We start from the raw sequence: 18,772 nt of genomic DNA, 5'->3' as shown, positions 1-18,772 counted from the left end.
GATTTAACTGCACCTGCGGCATGGGGGACACTGTTTGCAATTGTTGAAACCAACAAACTGTAAAAAGCTCCACTTTCGTTTGGATTCAGCCGTAGGTTAGGAGCCGGGCTCAGGACACAGAGGTGGCCCGTGAGGCCAGAGAACTGTCATGGGGAGCATGACACTTCTTCTCTTAAGAATTCTTTATAGCTTTTTATATTTCAGAGAAATGTTGCCTAGAAAATAGGTTAGGTTGTCAGCTTTGACATGGAGCTGAAACCAGCATCATGACAATAAATAACAACAATTTAACTCAATTATCTCCTCTTCTGGAAGGTGTCCAAATCTAGCTCCATAAAATCCCAAGCAGCAAAGACTGTAAATATGTAAATCACCACACTGTTCTTGGGAATTAAAAAGTAAAATAAAATTTGGTGCCGGCCCTCATATCTCGCTAAAGCATAACATTCCTACTTTCCCTTTTGTGTCTTTGTTCCTATCAAACAAATAAGATAAGGTGGAAATTTTAAATTATTGCTTAGTGGCATATGATCTAAGAAAAGGCTATGGGTGTTCTGTTACCATGTAGTGGATAGCTGCTTTGTCTCAGGCATATCAAAAACAACACTAAGGGACCAAATATTTTCAAAAAGAGAAAGTGACACCAATAATGACTTCTCCTCCGAGACTAAGGTCAATGTCAACGAGTCTCTAAGACCTAGAGTGGAGGAAACACGGGAGCGTATCAGTGTGTCCCCATTTCTCAAAACAGAACTTTCCTCAAAGTTGGTTTAATGAAAAACAATTCTGGTAAATACTAGGGAGGTAATTATTATTTTCTCTTTTTTTCACACATATTCAATTTATCACATAAAATAAAGAATTCTAAAGAATTTTAGGAAGAAGAAACAATCCATATATCGTAACCCTCTCTTCAAGAGTTGCAATTGCCCTATTCCTTTTAAGTTCAGGTCTACATTTGGAATCACTGTATAGAACAGATTTCACTAAACATTATTGTAACTAGTTCTCACTTTGCTACATAGTTTCCATCACTATAAGTTTAGTGGTCACATAACATTTCATCAACTTGAGCTACCATAATGAGTTAATCATTAGACATTTATGTTATTTTGATATTAGCTCTTTTGTTTCATGTATAGATATACCTAGAAGACAGGAATTGTTTTTTAAAAAGTTTGTCTACAATGTCACTTTTCTTCTGATGTAAAATTATTTAGCTAGTTCATTGGAAGTGTTAATTTGCTGAGGAAAAAAATTGTTGATAGAGTTTCCAGAATTTTTCTTCTTGTGCAACTTGATGAAATTACAGGCACAGTTCAATTTCCCACCATTAGGTGGAGCTCTATTGCATCAGGCTAATAATACAGGAGGACACTAACACTTCTTACAGGTCATCATCAGTCTTCTACCTTTCTTCCTTTTCCATTACCTTGTCAACACTTCACTACCAGCAGCTAATTCTCTTCTTCCTCTTAGCAAGTTGGTTTACTCTATTGAGACACTTCTTTGAATAAAAATCCATTTTTAGGAGGGAATGACTGACTTAAATAGTATCAGTTTTATTTTATTTTTTTTAATTTTTTTTTTTCTTCATTTTTCTCAAGCTGGAAACGGGGAGAGACAGTCAGACAGACTCCCGCATGCGCCCGACCGGGATTCACCCGGCACGCCCACCAGGGGCGACGCTCTGCCCACCAGGGGGCGATGCTCTGCCCATCCTGGGGGTCGCCATATTGCGACCAGAGCCACTCTAGCGCCTGAGGCAGAGGCCACAGAGCCATCCCCAGCGCCCGGGCCATCTTTGCTCCAATGGAGCCTTGGCTGCGGGAGGGGAAGAGAGAGACAGAGAGGAAAGCGCGGCGGAGGGGTGGAGAAGCAAACGGGCGCTTCTCCTGTGTGCCCTGGCCGGGAATCGAACCCGGGTCCTCCGCACGCTAGGCCGACGCTCTACCGCTGAGCCAACCGGCCAGGGCCCAGTTTTATTTTTAAGGTCAACACTGTTTGAGTGATTCTGTCTTAAGGCTCTACCAATCCAGTGTTGGATTCAGCCAGTTGGCACCAATTCGGCAAAACCAATACCTAATTTTTTGTTGAGTTTGGCGAACCGCTTGTTAAAAAGGCACTTGTAATCAGGGTTTTGAGGTAGGAGGAGCCTGGGCAGCCGCCCAATATAGAAATCACAAATTGACATTCTTTACTTTTTTAAGGTTCATCTGCACAACAGCATATTCTAAGTGTCCATAGTAATGTTCAGTCTGTCTATAAGTGAAAAAAATTGCAAGTGAGGATGCCAATCAATAAGCAATATGGAAAATATCTTCAAGAACAGTTTTATTGTTTTTTTATCAGGTATTATTTAATATTTTTTCATTAATATTTTTAAAGTCTTGCAACATAATCTAGTTTTGTGTATCTCTTTTATTGTTATTATTTAAGTATTAAATGCATGAAATAATAAACTACATTTTTTATATATCTTTTTTTATACTTAAAATGGTCATTAGGGCAGAGAACCGGTTGTTAAATTATTTGAATCCCACCACTGTACCAGCCCCATGGATGGATGGCAGGTAGATGTGTGCAGGTAGCTCATACCTGTCCTGTCCTCTGCAGGTTTGCAAAGTGGACATCGGGTATGAAGAGGACCGGCTGGGAGTGCAGATCAGGCATCGTTTTGAAGTAGGTGATGTCACTCTTCTTTTGTAAAGGAATCGCTGCCAACTTTCCATCAGAGGCTGGACATAATCAAAACCCCCAAAACAAATGGGTTATGCATAACCAAGAACTCTCAAATGTAAGCTCTAGTCTTAGCTAGACTAACCATGCTAGTCTTAGCATGATTCTCTCCTATGAAGCCTTCCAAATGCCATACCTGTGAACACACTTTAGGACCCCCCCCCCTTCCCACTGTCAAACCAACAGAAAGAGCTGGGACTTCACGGAGCACTCCTGAGGCAGAGCGCAGTCCCCTTACACCCTCCTGCCCCTCTCTGTGTCCCAAATTTTATTTTAAAATTTTATTGAATTTATAAGGGTGACTTTGGTTAATAAAATTATATCAGTTTCCAGTGTACAATTCTATAATATATAACACATCATCTGTATAATGTATTGTGTGTTCACCACCAAAGTCAAGGCTCCTTCCATCACCATTTATCATCCCTTCACCCTCTTCAACCTCCCCCAACCCCCTTCTCTTTGGTAAACTATATACTATTGTTTGTGTCTATGAGGTGTTTTTGTTTGTTTAATCCCTTCACCTTTTCACCCAGTCCCTCAACCCCACTCTGTGTCCTAGATTTCTGGTCTGTAGAAGGAAAGTGCTGGTCTCTATGATATGACAGAGTCCCTCCTAGCGTTAAACACTCTATGATCATTGATTCTGTTTGCTTTTCACAGGGACAATTTACTCTGTTCCCACTGCTTGGGAGAAGCAAGCAATCCGTTGCATGTCTGTAGTTTTACCCGTAATCCACTTCTTTCCACCAGCTCCCTAGTGGACCCAGTGGAGCCCATCCCTTCTCAGTGGCACTCACAGTTGTTGCACTGGGTTTGGGAGGCCTGGCCTTTCCCCTTCTTCCTATTCTGCTTCCTCTCTTCATCTCGGATTTTTCTTTCTGCTCCCTGACAGGGAAAAACAAATGCAGACAATGCCAGGCACACTATCAGAGCCCACAACAATACTGCTGCTCACAAATCACAGAGTAAGAGACAAAACAAGAGGAGAGGAGAGCGGGCAGTCCCATTTCCCTCCCTCCAATTACCATATTTCCCCATGTCTAAGATGCTCTCATGTATAAGACATGCCTTAATTTTGGGGCCCGAAATTTGGGAAAAAAATATTTTACATAAAGTTATTGAACTCAAGTTTTATTCATCATAAAATTCATACAACTCCTCATCACTGTCAAAACTCCCATCCACTAGCTTGTTCTCATTTGTGTCTGATGGCTAATCACTGTCTTCATATACTGCCTCGTCCTCAATTCCATCTATGGCAGTAGTTTTCAACCCCCGGGCCACGGACCAGTACTGGTCCGTGGGCCATTTGGTACTGGTCTGCAGAGAAAGAATAAATAACTTACATTATTTCTGTCTTATTTATATTTAAGCCTGAATAATGTTTTATTTTTTTTAAATGACCAGATTTCCTCTGTTACATTCGTCTAAGACTCACTCTTGACGCTTGTCTCGGTCACGTGATACATTTATCCATCCCACCCTAAAGGCTGGTCCGTGAAAATATTTTCTGACATTAAACCGGTCCGTGGCCCAAAAAAGGTTGGGGACCACTGATCTATGGCATTTAAAATGCCGCAACCACTGTAAAATACGCACCCAGTGTTTAGACCCCAAATTTTTCAGAAAAGGGCACGTTCTTATACAAGGGGAAATATGGTAGGTTGGGCTCAGTTCTGAAGGCTGAGTGATCCCGCTTTTCCCAGATTTCTCCCTTTTTTGGTATCTTGACTTTTACACAACTTCAATTTTGAATCCATACGGAAGGACCAGACCCAGTTTCCTATCCCAGTGAAGCCAATTAAATAACTTTAGTGATTATAATAAATGTCCTAAGATGAAGCCTTGGCCTGTTACCATCATTCCTAGGCATGGAGAGGGCACTCAATTTGAGTGTGAATTCCCTTTATAAAACTTTTCCTTTGTTCATTGTGATTAAACTTCTTTTTATAATCATTACAGTAATGGAAATGATGGAGGGCATAAGAAAACTAGACAGGATGTAAGGTCAATCTGTACACAGTATGGTTTTGCATTTTGTTTTCATATGTTCATACGGTCTTGGGGATGGTGCTTGTTCAACGAAATAAAAAAAAAAAAAGTTTGTTCTATTCACCTCCCTTTCTGCTCCTCTGTGCCTTGTAATCTGATTTTTTTTCCCCATTGACTTCTCTTCCAAATCCCATCCTACTTAACCAGCTATCACCTTCTATCTCTTTCCTCCTCGACCTTCGAGGGTTTTGATTTTCCTCTCCTCTCTTTGCTCACTCTTCTACTTCAGCTTTGCTAACTCAGTTTCCTCTCCTCACCCCCCACATACAGATGTTTCAATATAGTGTTCTTTTCTCTTTCTCCATTCATGATGCAGACAAACACATCTGCACCCATGTTTTCATGATGCTCTAGACAGGTGAAAACGAGATAGACATTTCCTGACCAAACCACCTTGCAGATTCGCATTCACAGCCCCTGCCCTTTGTGGCAGCACATTTAAGGAACACGGAAGCACAAAGGCCAGCAACCTCTGACCTTTTAGAAACTGCTCCTCAAAATCATCACACACAAAAGATAGATTTGATAATATTAAAATGTAATCCTTTTGTTACACAAAAATAAATTATTTAAAAGGCAAAGGACCACTTGGTAGAAATACTTGTAATAAAATATCACATAAAGTGTTAAGCTTTTAATCTACAATAATTCAAATTTTAAAAAAAAAACTAACAATAGAAAAATAGACAAAGATCATGAAATAGGCAATTCACAGAAAGAGACACAAATGATTTCAAAACAAAAAGATATACTTTTGCTTATCACATTGGCTTTTCAAAAAGCAAATTCCCAATTCTGGCCAAAGTAAGGCCATGACTCAATTGAAATTTGCAGTCACTGAAGGCGTCATAAAGAAGACAGCTTTAGAGTTAATTCTCACATGGCAGTTCCTCTGTATTGGCTGAGTTCTAAGATTTAAAATTTAAGTCATAATATTTTAATCAGATATTTTAAATGTGTATTTTTATGTCAAAAAAACTTCTTACTATTCACTCTTATCAAAAATATAATTTTGCCTGACCTGTGGTGGTGCAGTAAATAAGGCATCGACCTGGAATGCTGAGGTCACTGGTTCAACACCTTGGGCTTGCCCAATCAAGACACATACACTATGAGCTGATGCTTCCTGCTCTTCCCCCCTTCCCACACCTTTTTCTCTCTCTCGTCTCTCTAAAATTAATAAACAAAATTTTTAAAATACACAATTATTTTACAGTGCTCTACTTTTAAGTTTTGAGTTGTCACTGATGTGCATAAACCATGGAAATTTATAGCAAGAGGAGATAAAATATAGAAATATTTGCTTTGGAAATTTTTTCAAGATTTAACAAGGTTTTGTAGAGTTTTAATGTTTAGATAACATATAATATTTTCAAAATATTACAAAGTGTTAAGAAAGTGTTAAATACACAGAAAACACTTTGTTCAATGGGTGTGAAATGTAAGACAAGGCTCCATTATTCATTTTTTGTAGTGTCCATATATGGCATTTTCTTATGCATTTGGAGCTCTGTATGGTTAATATAAATTGAAATGTGAAATTTTACCTGTATACATTTCCACTCACTCAAGACACACTCCAAAGTTTAAGCAGTTTATTTCTAAATTAGTGATTTATTTTGTACTATTTCTATGAGGAAAAGGTCTTGAACTAACCTGTTTCAAGATTTATACATGTTCAATGTAAATTTTTAGGAAATAAAGTCACCCACTAATTATTTAAAAGACATTAACATAAAGGATTAACATAAAACAGAGCAGATCTTCATAGAGCCTACTCTTGGCACCTGGTCTATACAAAAAATTTTCTGCCCAGAATGACCAGCTACCAGCATGACAAAACAATTCTGATAGTGTCCAAACACTCTCGGGAGAGCCACAGCTCGTCTCTAAAATAAATCTTTGACTCCACAATGACCCGAGGAAGCTTTGATACATTCAGTTTAGATTTGAAGAAAGCTTCCTTGAATATGTCCTTCCAAGAATTCTTTTCCTTCCTTTGATTAGTTGGAACCTAAAATTTCTAGAAAACATTCTTTTTCCACTCTTATTAAAGTATAAAAAGTCTAGTTTTTCCAGAACAGCATAATTTGGTACACATACCAAATTTATCATTTGAAAATCATTTCTCTCACCTAAGTGTTCACCATAGAGTATTAAATTTAAAAAGTATGCCTAAAACATCTCCTGATTACATTGTGATCACTTTTGCCACCTCTTGGGAGGTAATGGCTATCATTGGCTTTTATTTGACACTTATATTGTTTCTTTTAAATTTATTTTTTAAATGTGCATTAATCTATTTAAAGGAACCAAGAAGGTGGTTTAAAGAGTATATTTAGATTTTCATAATCTTTAACAGTCAATGCCTCCAAGTTTATTCCAAACAAGAATTAAAAATGAGGGGAAATTTTTTTCTTTCTGAACAAGAACTAAAAAAGAGAGAAAAAAATCTATCAGAAAAAAAAAAGAATGTGGCTTTATTTACCAAGTTTTGCAAAATATATAGTTACTGCTTGCATTAATATAATTCTTGTGTTTCTTTATTTCCACCCTCCTACCTCCCCCCCCCTTAGGAACCATCAGCTCGCTCTCTATGTATCTGTTTCTAGCTTATTTTGTTCGTTTATTTATTTATTAATTTATGTATCCATTGGTTTGAGAAGACAGCAAGAGAATGGGAAAGGGAAAGATCTCTCTGCTCCACTTAGTTGTTCTATTTAGTAGCACACTCATTGATTGCTTCTCATAGGTGCCCCCACTGGGGATTGAACCTGTGACCTTTGTGCACTGGGACAACACTCTATCCACAGAGCCACCTAGTCACGGCCTGTTTTATTTCTTTTTAGATTCCTCATATGAGATCATACAGTATTTGTCTTTCTCTAACTTATTACATGTAGCATAATATTCTTTAGGTCTGTCCACATTGTCACAAATATTAAGATTTTATTCTTTTTTATAGCCAAGTAATAGTCCATTGTATATAGGATGGGGGAAAAGTAGGTTTACAATTGTGAGTACATGAAAGAGTTTATTCTTGTATTATTATTTATTATTATATTTTCCATACGAACAACTGTAAACCTACTTTTGCACCTCCCCCAATACGTACCACATCTTCTTTATCAATTCCTCTACTGTTGGACATCTAGGTTTCTTCCATATCTTGGCTATTGCTCGTATTGATGCAATTAACATAGGGATGCACATATCTTTTCAAATTAGTGTTTTTGTTTTCTTTGTATAAATACCCAGAAGTGGAATTTCTGGATTGTATGGCATCTCTACTTTTAATATTTTGAGGAGACTCCATACTGTTTTCCGTAGTGGCTATCTCAATTTACAACCCCACTAACAGTGCACAGGGGTTCCCTTTTCTTCACACCTTTGCCAGCTTATTTGTTGATAATAGCTATTCTGACAGTCTATTTTAAGCTGAAAGGCATTTAAATTCAAATATATCCTATAAGGACTTCATTTTTATTCTCTGCTCCATTCTTTAAGTTATTGATACCATATTTTAGATCTTTTTATATAGTGAATCTTCTACTTATTGTAGTTTGAATTGAATGTGACACATTTCTTTCAACCTTTGTAGTACTTTTTAATCGTCTCACTGGCTGTATTTCTTCAATTCTTGTTTTTTATAAAAAATAATGGAAGTAATTAAATACAGATATAAATATTTAGATATAGGTATTAATTATAGGTATATATGTATATATATACACACAGAGATCCTTAATTTTTAATGCATAAATATATGTATTTCAATAGAAGGATCATATGGAAAAAAGTTAGAGAAGGCTTTATTGTCATCTGCAATCTCACAGGTATATTAATTAGAAATCAAAGCAGAGAACTTCAAATAAGTATAGAATTTCATCTAAGACTCTAGACTATGACTTGGAAACTCACAATTTTAAAATAAAATCTCTCTTAATTCTTTTTAACCTTCTAGGAATGAGTTTTGCCTGGTTTTTAAAATTAGAGTTGTAAATATGATGACAAATTACAGCAAAAGATTTTGTATCTAGCTTATTAGAAAAATTAATAGTGGTTAAGGATAATACACCTGGCTAGCCCATGAGGTTTCACCCTTTCTTCCAAAATTTTTTGACCCTCAGTATCAGGATATGTAAACTAAAAACTACCCACTAGGAGCTCTACTTCACTAGCAACTTGGAAACAATGCCAACATTTCCCAACATCCTCCAATCGTTTTCTTCTAGTTAGCACTGATACATATCAGACTGATATTTAAAATAAGGGCTATATGCCTGACCAGGTGGTGGCGCAGTGGATAGAGCATCAGACTGGGATGCAGAGGACCCAGGTTCGAGACCCCAAGGTCGCCAGCTTGAGCGTGGCCTCATCTGGTTTGAACAAAAGCTCACCAGCTTGGACCCAAGGTCGCTGGCTCGAGCAAGGGGCTACTCGGTTTGCTGAAGGCCTGTGGTCAAGGCACATATGAGAAAGCAATCAATGAACAACTAAGGTGTTGCAATGTGCAACGAAAAACTAATGGTTGATGCTTCTCATCTCTCTGTTCCTATCTGTCTGCCCCTGTCTATCCCCCTCTCTGGCTCTCTCTCTGTCTCTATAAAAAAATAAAATAAAAATAAGAGCTATAGTAAATGTCACCTATTTTCTGATTGGTAAAGTGTTTGTTAATATGATTCTGATATAATTCTGTTTAGTTTTTATACACATGCACACATAAATAAGTTGTTCTTTAAGACATTTCTTCCCTTGCTACAGATTAACATTTTAAAAAATTGTACTGAATTTATTGGGGTGACATTGGTTAATAAAATTATACAGGTTCAACTGCCCATCAGTAGATGGATGGATAAAAGAAGCTGTGGTACACTGAAACAATAGAATAATACTCAGCCAACAAAAAGAAGGAAATCTTATCTTTTGTGACAGCATTGATGGACCTGGAGATTATTATGCTATCAGGGGTAGTCAACCTTTTTATACCTACCGCCCACTTTTGTATCTCTGTTAGTAGTAACATTTTCTAACCACCCACCGGTTCCACAGTAATGGTGATTTATAAAGTAGAGAAGTTATTTTACTTTATAAAATTTATAAAGCAGAGTTACAGCAAGTTAAAGCATATAATAATAATTACTTACCAAGTACTTTATGTCAGATTTTTGCTAAGTATGGCAGAATAAATCTTTATAAAACAACTTACTATAGTTAAATCTAACTTTTTATTTATATTTATACTTTGTTTGCTCCGCTACTGCCCACCATGAAAGCTGGAACGCCCACTAGTGGGCGGTAGGGACCAGGTCGACTACCACTGTGCTAAATGAAATAACCCAGGCAGAGAAAGACAAGTATCATATGATTTCACTTATATGTGGAACCTAATGAACAAAATAAAACAACAAACAAATTATAACAGAATCATAGATATGGAAAACAGATTGACAGCTGTCAGAGGAGATTGGCGTTTGGAATCTGGGTGAAAAAGGTGAAGGAATTAAGCAAAAATCACCCTTTTTTGACTTTTGGAAGTAAATGCTTTGAATGAACCTACACAATCCTCTTTTTCACTCTCTTCCTTTAACAGGATATATGTTTTTAAATATAAATATTTTCAAACAAAGGTATGATCAATCATTTTATTCATCCTGTTTCTGATAGTCCTTATCCCATGGCATTCATGAACAATCATACAACACTCCCTATTCATTCTACAGTTTTGCTTTGGTTTTGTGTTTATTACCTCAATACCGCAGAAAAAATAATGATACAAGTATTCTTTAAGCACTCCTTTTCCCACTTTTAATTCTAACTATGGAAATGCAGGTAAGTGGATTGCCTAGTGCTTTTGTCCCACCTTTCTCTTCTTTCTCTCTGCCTCTAATTGTACTCCTCACTTCCAAAATGGAGATTCATGGAGGAGGACTCTACAATCTCCCTTAAAGTAATATATGGAATAAAGTAAGAGAATTCACATTATATAAATACTCTCCCAGTTGTACTTTTAAAAGTCCATGCTGGACATATTTAAAATGTTATCTTAACGTTTAATGTGCTGAATTAAAGATATAAATGGACTCTTTTGATTTGTTTTAAAAGTCTACCTTGGCTGTTTGTTGAGATTTTGAATCATCAGTTGTCATTTTGATATTTTATGTATAAAGTTATTTATTAATTCACAGCAGTTTAGCATCAGACCTGTATTTGCATCCAGCTCCCCTGGTTCTTCATTGTGTGACTCTGGGCAAATTACTATGCTTGCTGACCCACCATTCTCTCATTTACACAGCTGCATCTACTGACTTAACAGTCCCCTGTACCATGGAGGCTACCTAACTGACTCTGAGAGTGTTTTGCGGCTCCGATGGCTGGATGATTGGCAATAACTGGAACCATCATGACCTGAAAGACTATTAGACACTTTAGATATTTGCCATTAGGTTGTAGATATTTGCCTCTATGCTGCATGTTCATAAACCCAGTGCAGTTCTAGTCATGTGTTTTCTTCTCTCTTCTTATGACTATCTCTGCCTCCTGTTCACAGAAGCCCACTTCTCTCTATACTCAATCAGTATAAAAGCAGAACTTTCAGACATTTTAATGGCATAGTAGACCTCAAGTGGCCCACTTCATTCTCCAGTGAGTACCTTCGATAAATTCTGTAGGTGTCCTATTCTTTGATAATTAAGTGACCCCTTTACTTTCCCTAAAGATGCTGATAACACACAAGTCTTAAAATGTTGATGCTAAGCCCCACTCATATTTGGGGTACACAATCAGCACATAATCATGGGATTTTAATATTAGTTATTCTAATTGCTTTGTATATTATGGTGGGATTCAGGGAGATTTAAAAATTGTACCTCCTCCTTTGTGCATGTTTACTAATGCACTTATTTTCTATGGGCCATTTCCATTCCCAAAACCTCTAAATGAGACCCCATTTAACCCACAGAATAACAAGGGTTACACTGATATATTCTGGAGTAGGACCTCTGCCCAGTAAAAACTATCAATCTGTTACTTCAGTTATCTAAGTGAATTAGACTCAACACAGTACAATATCAATTAGTCATTAAGTTAGTGGTAAAAATGATTGACTAGCCCTGGCCGGATAGCTCAGCTGGTTAGAGCATTGTCCTGAAGCAGAGGTTGCAGGTTTGACCCCCAGTCAGGGCAGATTGGTATTCCTGTCTCTCCCTCTCTCTCCTTTCCTCTCTCTAAAATCAACTTAAAAAAATAAACATTTAAAAAGTGATTGACTGAAAAAGAAATAACAGTTGACTGATGACTTCCCAGATTTAATAGGAATCGAGAATGAAAGATTATCACTCCCACTGTGATTGATAAGGTGATTATTTTGACACCACTAGACAGAGAAAGTGACAAGAAGGAAATGTCATTAAAAGTAATATCTAATAACAAAAGATACCTTTATGACAAACTGTCATCTTTACTCACTTTGTCACAGAAGACCTTGATCTGGCAATAAGCTCTATGAATGGGTTTATTACTACGATTATTATAACTGTATGTATCAATCTGAATCATCAAAGGAAGTCCTTTCACCCCTTTTTGGGAGGAGAAATCTGTACTCAGGCAATTCACAGTGATGAAAATCTAAGGGAGGGAGAAAGAAAAAGAATTTGTAAGTCACCATAAAAATGTATAAGCCTTACACTGAAAATCAAAATACTAAACTATCAGGATAGCTGAAGACTATTTGGAAACTCTGACATAAGAACATGTTGAGCATATAAAACATGATAAATTACATAATTTACAAATATATAAAATTTTTTGCTTTCATATTTAATCTAGAACAGACCATTAAAAGCACTTTCCTTAGAGTATATTGGCAAAATCTTATTTTTCAAACTTGCCTAGGTTAGCTGGGTAAAATACTATTTCCTTAACATGTTAAAGCTGTGATTTCTAATGGTTACATTAATTTTTCTAATCTTTGACCTGTGAGATAAAAAATAAACCCCCAAACTTAAACTAGACAACACCATCCTTGAGCATACTGAAACATAGTATTATATTTGTTTACATATGTGTCTTTCCTACTTGACTATTAAGTATAAGATTTGAGACCATTTCTTATTACTTTTGTATTACTGGTACCCAATGTAGTGCATGGCAGAGAACAGGCAGTTAATAAATATTTGATGAGTGAATTGATGAGTTTATCTGTAGAAAACCCACCAGATTGAGAGATAAAGCCCTAACTTTTAGCATCAGTTCTAACATTAACCAGCTAAGAGGCCTCAGGCATGTCCCTTATTGTCTCCAGTTTTCAATTTTCCTTTTAAATCAGAATGTAAATACTGTCATAGAAGAAGTGAAGTAAAAGTGGAGCTAGAGAAGGTAAGACAGTAAACAGAAGGAGAGAGTAAGACAGTAAACAGAAGGAGAGAGATGTAGTTAAGACACCAACATCCTCAACTTACAACATGGGGCATTCAGGAGACACAACAGAAATTACATGAATCCAAAAAAAAAGGAAACTCAAGTAAATTATTAAAGCATATAGCACTGAGCAACAGAACTAAAAATAATAATTTTATTATAAAATATTGGGAACAATAGAAGGAGGAGTATAAATGACTAAATTTAGCCTCATTTTACATAGTGGGTAGATGTTAATATAAACCATTTAAAGTTGATTTACATAGAATCGAGGTATGAGTACAGCACCTAGGTATGTGTAACTATATAAATATTAAGAGTTGCCTCTGGGTAACCAGGTGTACTATATTATATTTTCATTTAATACTGTATGTATGATTTTTACTTAACATAAAACTTTAAATCACTCATTGTTTTAAAATTATAAATTTATGCATTGTATACATTTATGTATTCTGAAAGTCATTTTATCGATTGTTATTACCTGACACATGTTTTATCTGGTCGCCTTACAACTGTCAAGCCCTTCAAATCTGTGCCCTGAATGACAACTCACATCACAGCAGCATCCCTGAGAGAGTCACTACCAGAAGCTGCATTTTAAAAGCCATTCAAAATTTTTTACCAGGCCTGATCTAATTAATTTCAAGCTCAATGCCTACAGACTTGATAATTTATACAACCAGATATCTAATTTTTAGTGCTATGTCTACATAAAGATCATTTTTCATTTTGTTTCTGAGTTCCTTAGTTAATAAAAAAGCACATTAGCAAGGCACCACAATTCAATAGCAGTCAAGGGCAGATGACGGTCTTAATGACATGCTAATTACAACAACCTTGTGTCTTGTGCCAGGGCTCCCACTTTTACAGCCAATGTCTGAAAACAAGTGCCTAACAACGACCTAACCACAGATACATTCATTTCATTCATTCATTCATTCCTGATATTGGTTCACTTATCCATTCATCCTACAAACGACAACACACACCCACAGTGGGTCAAACACAACATTAGACACTGTGGATAGAGAAGAAATCCAGGCCCTGGCCGGTTGGCTCAGCGGTAGAGCGTTGGCCTGGCGTGCGGGGAACCCGGGTTCGATTCCCGGCCAGGGCACATAGGAGAAGCCCCATTTGCTTCTCCACCCCCCCCTCCTTCCTCTCTGTCTCTCTCTTCCCCTCCCGCAGCCAAGGCTCCATTGGAGCAAAGATGGCCCGAGCGCTGGGGATGGCTCCTTGGCCTCTGCCCCAGGCGCTAGAGTGGCTCTGGTCGTGGCAGAGTGACGCCCCAGAGGGGCAGAGCATCGCCCCCTGGAGGGCAGAGCGTCGCCCCTGGTGGGCGTTCCAGGTGGATCCCGGTAGGGCGCATGTGGGAGTCTGTCTGACTGTCTCTCCCTGTTTCCGGCTTCAGAAAAATACAAAAAAAAAAAAAAAAAAAAGAGAAGAAATCCAGCACCCTGCCTCACGGAGCTAACAGCCCAAGAGGAAGACAGGTGAGTAATCCAGCAATGACTGACACAGGGCGGTCGCAGCACACCAAAGAGAGATGCGTACGGAGGCAATGAGAACGCAGAACAGAACACTGAACTTGGAGGATACGAGTGAAACACAAAACCCATACAGACACTGGAATAAGACCAGGGATTCCACAAATGCTTGTATATTATTTAGAAATGCTAGAGAAAAACAGTGGTTAAAAATGCAAGGGTCAAGTGATTCAGGGGACCTGAGCTAAAAAAGACTGCTGAGACAGTCTGCATGCTATACCTGATTCCCCTGCTGAATAATCCAGGTAAAAGTAGATGGAAATGTCTGTCTACAGCTTTTACCTGATTCTCCTACTGAATAATCCAGGTGAAAGTAGATGGAAATGTCTGTCTACAGCAGGGGTCCCCAAACTTTTTACACAGGGGGCCAGTTCACTGTCCCTCAGACCATTGGAGGGCCAGACTATTAAAAAAACTATGAACAAATCCCTATACACACTGCACATATCTTATTTTAAAGTAAAATACAAAACAGGAACAAATACAATATTTAAAGTAAAGAACAAGTAAATTTAAATCAATAAACTGACCAGTATTTTAATGGGAACTACGGGCCTGCTTTTGGCTAATGAGATGGTCAATGTCCGGTTCCATATTTGTCACTGCCAGATGTAACAAGTGATGTGACGTGCTTCCGGAGCCGTGAGGCGTGCATCCCACGTCACTGGAAGTAGTACTGTATTGTGAGCGATGCCATGCTTTGCGTCTCTCACTGACCACCAATGAAAGAGGTACCCCTTCCGGAAGTGCGGCGGAGGCCGGATAAATGGCCTCAGGGGGCCGCATGTGGCCCGCGGGCCGTAGTTTGGGGACCCCTGGTCTACAGCTTTTAGAGATTCCCTAATGGCAGAGAACATCATTCGTGGCACAAAATTATTTTTAAATACCTACGATGTCCCTGAGACTGTGCAAAGTACTAGCACAAATGCACTAATAATGACCCAGGCAATCAGATAAGTCCCGAGGCCAGATGGAGAGAGAGAGACATCATGACGGTGTGCTAAATAAAGATTAGCATAGTTTCATCAAACGCTGATCTTTAGCTCAAAAAATAAAAGGATACTTTCCTAGGAACACTTGACTTCTTTTATTGTTACTGCTGATAATGGGGTCATCTTGGCCACAATGTGTAAACATAACTTTATGTCAGCAAATCAAATGATTATTCTGGTGAGCAATGCAGTTGTCCAAATTTTTGGCCACGTATTTCAATTAGCCATAATCTGTCTACGGCCATACCACCCTGAACACACCCAATCTGGTCAATTAGCCATAATCGTGCCTTGGATAAATCTCATTGGCTACCATACTGCCTCTGTGTAGAACTTGGCCACAAATTTTATACACAAACCTTCCAGTTGGTGCTGTAATTGACAGGGGCCTCAACCCACACTGGTTATTTCCCCACTCCCTCATAAAGCATGCCTTGCGCTGCAGAAACCAGAGGAGAAAAATGTTCTGATGAATATTTCCTAAGCTATTAAGATTCACGCTTGGCTCACCGATTTATCCATACATCACTCACAGCGGGCATACACTCAACAGGCAGGAAACAGTATTAATTGTGGCCTTGTCAGTTCCAACTCTCAACTAAGACAGCTGGGCTGATGAAATGTGTATATTTACAATGGCCACTACAGTAGGAAAGATCCACTGAAATAACAGATGCTTACTGGCAATATATTACAATAAATAGACTAAATCCTCCTTGGAGGAGTGTAACAATCAGCCACCCAATAGAGAAGGTCTTTAAAGGTCAAATGAGCTAAAATTCTAGACTTTACCAGGAGACACTTAGATTAGCTCCTCTTAATAGAGAAAGGTGCTTAGTAGAAGGCCCCGTGGTCTTTGATTCATGGCATCCTGATTTTATAACAAGTCAACAACACACGAATTGGCTTTCTTTGCTATGTGGCGTGGGCCTCCCAGAGTTATCCTGAGAGGCAGGGACAGATAGTAACATTGGCACTGCTTTCCTCTTGCCTGGCTGCCTGACCCAATAGCCAAGCCCAGTTGCAGTACCCGATGGTATCATAGTCTCGCTGTGGTGCACTCAAAACCCAAATGGTTGAACTTTAACTGCTGTTGGGGAAGGGGGTGGGGGAGGAAAGGCACAGAAGCACATTAACTAAAACCCCGGCTTGGGAACTGATAAGGATGAATTTGTTTCATCTTGCAAACCCAACCATGTCCCAGAGCTCCAGGCACAGCCAGCAAATGTGAGATCAAATTTCTTAGAAGTTTATCTACAAAGCACTGTTGGTAAATGTGTATTACAGAAACGTAGGGAAAGGTATGCTTTCTCCCACCAAATGTTCACCCAAATGTCAAGCACAGAAAGTTCTTTTTAACTTCCGTAGGAGCACTGATTATGTAAAGAGCATATAAATGCCATAAAAAATTGGTCTGTTACCCACGAGTTGTGAATGTCATATATGTTCATACAATATTTTTAAAACTTCAGTTGTTTTCCTATAATTCTGACAGTATATAACTTATTTTTTTAGAAAAATATTTATTAAAATAGGTGTACTAGGCAAATAATAGATATGATTTTAATGTTTTCATTGGTTTAAAGATTGAGTCAGATAGATTGTTTGAAAATGTATCAAGATCTTTCCAGAAATAGAGGCAGTTTTATGACAATTGACATTTTAAAATGAAATTATTTCCAACATAATTGATCGACAAGATAACCTGGACATGTTTTCTTTGAACATATGTACCCTGATTTATTGATGTCACCCTAGTAAAATTAATTAAAAATTAAAATAAATAAATAAATTAAATTAAATTGTTTTTACGTATGAATTACAGTTTCTATTTTGTAGTTCCTACACAAGGCAAGTGACTTTACCCGGGTTACAATACCTCTCAGTTATGCACTATGATTTTATTAAAATAAACAAAGATCAATAATGGGCTTTAATAATTGCTAGACTAGATTGATTATAAATTCCCAAGATTTTTCTGAGCACTTGTCATTAAAACAAATAGGGTCATCTTTGATTTACAAAGCAATTTGAAATTTAAAAAATCATAATGTCCATAATTTGATGGAAAGTATTTTTCCTCTTTAAACAATTATATTTTGCATTTTCAAGCAAATCCTTTTGATTAAAGACTATGAAAACTGATTATTTTTTGAGGTTGAGACTCTTCCAAGAAATGGCTTGTGCGTTAGCCTCCAAATTACAGGGTCATAAAATTAGCATTTTTTACTCTAAAACACAGACAATATATAAATACATGTATGCTTTTCCCAATTTCCCTACTCTGTTTTCTTCTGGGTTCTTAGAATTATCAAAGACCTTAAAGATAGCTTTCTTACATTTCAACTTTTTCTTTCATTTTATAGGATTGTATTTGGGTGCAGATGCAATGTCAAATAGGGCAGAAAGATAGACTAAAAGTGGACAATATTCACATGTGGAATCGGTCTTGGGCAATCACTCATCTCTTCATGAATTCATTTCTCAAATATTTAGCATGGGTCTGACGTTACGCTAGGAGATGGGGAACAAGAATGACAGGAGGGATTAGATTCTGTGCCTTCAGAGCTTACTATTTTGTTGAGGATCTAAGAAGCTCCTAGATTTCATAGCACCCTATGTATAGCACTTTGAGGGAATAACTTAAAACCTGATAGTGTATTTCTTTATTGTCTCCACAGACCCTTTCGGTACATCTGCATACACACACAGACAGGTTTGGTTTACAAACATATTCTACCACAGTTTTCTATATGGTTTTTAGTGCTCGTTTTTTTCCATTTCCAGGACATATGAAGTGTGTTCCCAGTTGAGAGCCTTTGCTATTTGCTCTGCCCTCCACCTCCAGGGCTGTCCCCACAGATCGTCACACTGCCAGCTCCTCCTTCTCACTCAGGGTTCAGTCCCGTGTCAGCTCTGCCCTGACCGCCCCATCGAGAGCTGTCTACTGCTCCTCCTTCCGCCTCAGCCATGACCAGTGGCTCTCTGTCACACTGCCCTGACCGCCCCGTCGAGAGC

The 18,772-nt window shown here is 37.9% G+C and overlaps 1 protein-coding gene across 3 annotated transcripts in view; it reads right to left on the bottom strand.

Moving 5' to 3' along the window:
• GRHL2 (grainyhead like transcription factor 2) overlaps positions 1–18,772 on the bottom strand; it is a 171,729-nt gene that overhangs the window by 37,119 nt on the left and 115,838 nt on the right. For all 3 annotated transcript variants that reach the window (XM_066379250.1, XM_066379251.1, XM_066379252.1), the window contains exons 9-11: positions 12,262–12,420; positions 3,540–3,627; positions 2,599–2,738 (exon numbers count right to left, since the gene is read on the bottom strand). In XM_066379250.1, the coding sequence (XP_066235347.1) occupies positions 2,599–2,738; positions 3,540–3,627; positions 12,262–12,420 (387 nt within the window). The remainder of the gene's footprint in view (positions 1–2,598; positions 2,739–3,539; positions 3,628–12,261; positions 12,421–18,772) is intronic.

The sequence above is a fragment of the Saccopteryx leptura genome, chromosome 3 (genome assembly GCF_036850995.1).
Source record: "Saccopteryx leptura isolate mSacLep1 chromosome 3, mSacLep1_pri_phased_curated, whole genome shotgun sequence".
Taxonomy (NCBI): Eukaryota; Metazoa; Chordata; class Mammalia; order Chiroptera; family Emballonuridae; genus Saccopteryx; species Saccopteryx leptura.
The sequence above is the reverse complement of the archived record's forward strand: the minus strand, read 5'-3'. Positions and strand labels throughout refer to the sequence as shown.